Below are 4,868 nucleotides of genomic sequence, written 5' to 3' on the forward strand. Positions count from 1 at the left end.
CATTTAGAAAATTTAAAAAGAAGTTCAGGAGACATTAAAAAAATAAATAAGTAAGAAAGTTATATTCGCATACCCTATACCCTACCATACACTATGCTTTCCGCCTTCTGATCTCGAAGTACTTTTATTTCCTACCCATATCGCTGGTATTATTAAGAAAAAATTAAACCCCATTCCATCTGTTAATCCATTTTCCGGCAGATAGAATATCATTTCATTTGAGGAGTGTACCAAATAGTTTTAAAAACATTCCGTCTTGTTTGTCCTATGATAAATAAACGCAAAACCTCAAAATAATCAAAAAAAAAAAGAAAAGAATTTTAATTACTCGTAACTTTATGTGGACACGGCAAATTGTTTCCATTTGCGTCTATTAGTAGAGCGTTTCGTAAAGTAGAAAAATTTCAATCTTCTAACTTTAATAATTTCCGAGTAACGAGCAAAAAATCCAAAAATTTTTGTTCAAAAAAAATGGAGTTGCGTTCAGTTTACGCTCCAATGCGCCTTTCTGCGTTGACCAATTCGGCCCATTTTCAGTATTTTTGCTTCCTGCGTGCAGAAAGAACTCTCCTCGCCGGCCACACACCACCCAGGCAAACAGACACACAGAGGAACAGACATGGCTAAATCAACTCGAAATTTCACGCTGATCACGAATATATATATCTATATATATTTATGGGGTCTTTGAGGCTGCCTTTTTGGTGTTACATACATACGAACATTAAGAAAAAAAAATTAAATGAATATGCGCCCCGATCTTGCAGTAATGGGTATAAAAAACTAAAATTGGAAAAAAAAAACCACCGAAAATGTTCAACAAAAAGACTGTAAATAACGAGATTTAATAGAAATTATTTTTTCTCGATACAAATATGTCCAAAGTTTTAATTTAAGCGATAATGTAAAATATATTTTCGTAATTGTGTTTTTTTTACATTTTTCGTTTATTTATCTATTAATTAATTTATTTATAAATTTTTTTTCAATTTTTAATTACTTTAAACTGCACCAATATATTCTAGTCGTATCGACAGCAAGTATTCCGCAATAAATATTCTTTTTGAAAACTTTAAAAAAGTAATAAACCTTTTTTTCTATTTTGCTTGAGTCTTTTCATTTGGACAAAAAAAAAAAAAAAAAAAAAAAAAAAAAATACAAAAATTAAAAAATAATTAAATAATCAATACAAAGTATATTAGATGATCTATGTCTAATCAAATTATTGCAAGTATGCGATACAATTTTAAACTACGTAATTACTGAGCAATTTTAATAATAAACGTGCTTCCTGTAATTTATTATTTGTAACAAGAAAATTCTAAACAACGATAAAAAATGTAAAAACAAAAAAAAGATGACATTAAAAATTAATATAAAAGTTTCTCACTTTCACCCAAATATTATATATCTACTATATATATTAACTACTACCATATATACATATCTAAATATTAACATAGTAGTGATATCCAAAAAAAAATAAGAGAGATAACGCAACATATAGTTCGCTATATGTATGTGTATCTAATCTAATCATTGCGTATTGTATGTAAAAAGACGTTAGGTGAACGCTCAGTAATCATTATTTGTAAGTTTTATATAGCAAAATGTGTGTGTGTGTGTATATATATTTAACAGCTGAAACAATACTGGGCCGGCACAGCACCATGGAAATAAGGTCAATACATTTAGGTGGTCTATTCCATGCCGAAGAAGAGATACAAATGACTTCGACTATGCCGAATTTCGTGGGTCAAATGCAAGGCTTCATTTTCAATGGTCAGAGGTAAGCAGTGTGTATTAACACAATTGACGGAATAACGTCATCATTATAATTTTGTTTTGTTTTTTTTTTCATCTTCTCTCTCTCTCTCTATCTCTCTCTCTCTCTGATTTATTTAGATATATTGATATTGTGAAAACCTTGGGACCGGAACTGTCGGCATTACCAAGTGCAACCTTTAAGCTAACAGCACGTTTTGTTAACTCACCACCCGGCAATCCCTATCACGCTGCCACTTTTAGATCGAAACATTCCTACGTAGGCTTGCCAATGTTAAAGGCTTACTCGAGTATATCATTAGATTTTCGTTTTAAAACCGTTGAACCAAACGGCCTGTTACTGTACAATGGTGGCCGTCGTAATGATTTCGTTGCAGTGGAATTAGTTAATGGTCATATTCATTACACTTTCGATTTAGGCGACGGACCGGTTACAATGCGTGATAAATCGCGTATACATATGAACGATAATCGTTGGCATCAAATCAGTATACGAAGACCTGGACCGAAAACTCATACTCTTGCTGTGGATGATTCATTCGAAATTGTTACTTTGTCGGGCAGTAGTATGCATTTAGAATTGGCTGGCATCCTATATATAGGCGGCGTGTTTAAGGATATGTATGCAAAATTGCCGGCATCGATATCGTCACGTTCTGGTTTCGAGGGCTGCATAGCATCACTCGATTTGGGCGACACATCACCATCACTGACCAACGACGCTGTAGTGCCGAGCTCGCTTGTTGTGTCCGGCTGTGAGGGCCCAACAAAATGTAGCCAAAATGCATGTGCAAACAGAGGCGTTTGTGTACAGCAATGGAATGCGTACGTCTGCGAGTGTGACTTGACTTCTTATACCGGACCAACTTGTTACGATGGTAAGTGAAAAATATAATTTAAACTTCCCTCTATGTAAGCTCTATAGTCAGAAAAACTTTTGCAAAAAGCCTATCCCATCTTTACTAATATCTCTAACGTCCGTTAGACATCTGCATTTCTTTTTTTATTTCATGTAGTAGAGAAGGAATAATGTAGGGAAGGGAATGTAAGAACAGGGGATTTAAGACTTAAGGAAAAAAAGTCAAAGATCACAAAATATTTATGCAATCTCCGCATGTGCATCAGAATGCTTACGAAAGCATTGCAGGAGACTCTAATGAGTCTGAAAGGGCAAACAATAACCTTTAAGCTTGCGTTGAGGTGTCTTCAAATTCCAAATGAATCAGGGAAGCACGTTGAGGCGAACTTTATATGTCTGGCACCTTGACATTCCGGCATCGAAGGCAGTCAAAGTGCTGAGTGTTTAGGCAACAGTGGACCCCGAAGGATTTTGTTAGATCTGTCATCTTTCTGTAGTGTGCCAAAGAGCCATATCAAGAGGCTTGATATTGAAATGGCACGCACAGAAAAAAAATTGGAAGACAAGTGCAGGGCAACGGCAAACAAAATAGCTTAAAAAATCTTTCATTGGAACTACGGAGGTGCCACGTACCTCTCGTAATTGGTTTTTATTTGACTTATAGTTCCCTCAGGTACTATGTGAAAAAGGCGGGTATCTAGGATACTGATTCATCCCATCATATATTGTGCAAAAGCGCGGCCATCTGCAGAGTCAAACATCAGGGGTTTGGCGAAGATTTAATAACGTCGGACATCGAATGGTGCTCCGAAACAAAGAAGAAGATGCGAATAATAAGAAATCTAAAGCCGGTGGGCTAGGGGGCAGGGACGAGTATAATGGATCTTTTACATAGCCGCCCTAAAATAATCGCCGACGCCGATCTGATTCCCCTTGGATCGAGCATTTCTAAATTTAATATTATCCGCTATTTTGTTGGATTTTCTTTCTTTGACTTACGAAAATTCTTCTCTTTTTTCTCACTTTTGCCCACAAGGCGTATATAAGGTTACCTTTTGGTGAAAGTTAAAAGCAAAGGGATATATGTAAACTTGTAAATATCCTGCAATGCATATAGACAGCTGCCTTGGATTAGGTTAGATCAGTGCTAAATGCCTAGGCAGTAATATCAGAAAATTAGAAGAATTGAGTCAAGTTCCAAAATTTCCTAAAAAAACCTAATACTTTTGAGTTTGATATGAAACTAAAAAATTTCAAAACGATTATATTACTAATTAAATAAGTTTCAAATAATTAAAAGTAAATTAAGAAAATTAATTCGATTAAAAATTTTATACATTTTTTTTTAATTTTCTTTATTTATATATAGAATCAATTGCTTATGAATTTGGCAACAATAAGGGCATCATCCAATATACGTTTCCTGAAAATTCTCAGGCCGATACCGAAGAGGATAATATTGCGTTGGGCTTTATTACAACAAAATCGGATGCTGTACTATTGCGCATTGAAAGTTCGACAACCCAAGATTATATGGAAATGGAAATTGTCGAGGGCAATATATTTATGGTTTATAATATTGGTACACGTGATTTACCTTTGGGTGAGATTGGTACAAAAGTTAATGATAATACATATCATGTGGTGCGCTTTAGTCGTCGTGGAGGTAATGCCACCTTACAATTGGATGATTACAATGTCCAAACTTTAACGCCACAAGGTTAATGAGCATATAATTTTCATGTAGAGAATTATGAAATGAATTAAATTTGGAAAAACAATTCTTTTTTTTTTCTTTTTTTCTCATTTTTTATTTATATTTATTAGGCCATCAATCTACTGTGTTCAATACAATGGCAAATATACAAGTGGGCGGTAAATTTAGTCGTTCGGGACGTACACGGATTGATCGTCCATTTGCCGGAGTAATAGCTGGTCTATCGGTCAATAAATTGCGTATATTAGATTTGGCTGTGGATCGCGATCCCCTTATAACTATACGAGGAGATGTTCAATTGGTAACTGGAGTATTAGATAGAAATGATCTGCAAAGAATGCAGCAGGTTAGGGATTTTATTTTATTACAAAACAATTATTTTTGAATTCTCTTCAAAACTTTTTTCAAGTACTTTTCTCTCATCTAAAATATAATATATTCTATCCGAGACTTGATTCATTCTTTCAAGGAAAATGTCAATAAATTATGACGAGAAAAAACAAAAAA

General features: G+C 34.2%; 1 protein-coding gene across 1 annotated transcript; it reads left to right on the top strand.

Moving 5' to 3' along the window:
- Positions 1–1,457: 1,457 nt before the first annotated feature.
- Positions 1,458–4,862, top strand: LOC119643185 (neurexin-3-like). The gene is made up of 4 exons (XM_038042530.1): positions 1,458–1,789; positions 1,906–2,663; positions 4,014–4,364; positions 4,472–4,862. The coding sequence occupies exons 1-4, from the start codon at positions 1,611–1,613 to the stop codon at positions 4,744–4,746; spliced, it is 1,563 nt and encodes a 520-aa protein (XP_037898458.1). The 5' UTR covers positions 1,458–1,610; the 3' UTR covers positions 4,747–4,862.
- The last annotated feature ends 6 nt before the right edge of the window (positions 4,863–4,868 follow it).

This window comes from Glossina fuscipes, unplaced genomic scaffold (genome assembly GCF_014805625.2).
Source record: "Glossina fuscipes isolate IAEA_lab_2018 unplaced genomic scaffold, Yale_Gfus_2 58556, whole genome shotgun sequence".
NCBI lineage: Eukaryota > Metazoa > Arthropoda > Insecta > Diptera > Glossinidae > Glossina > Glossina fuscipes.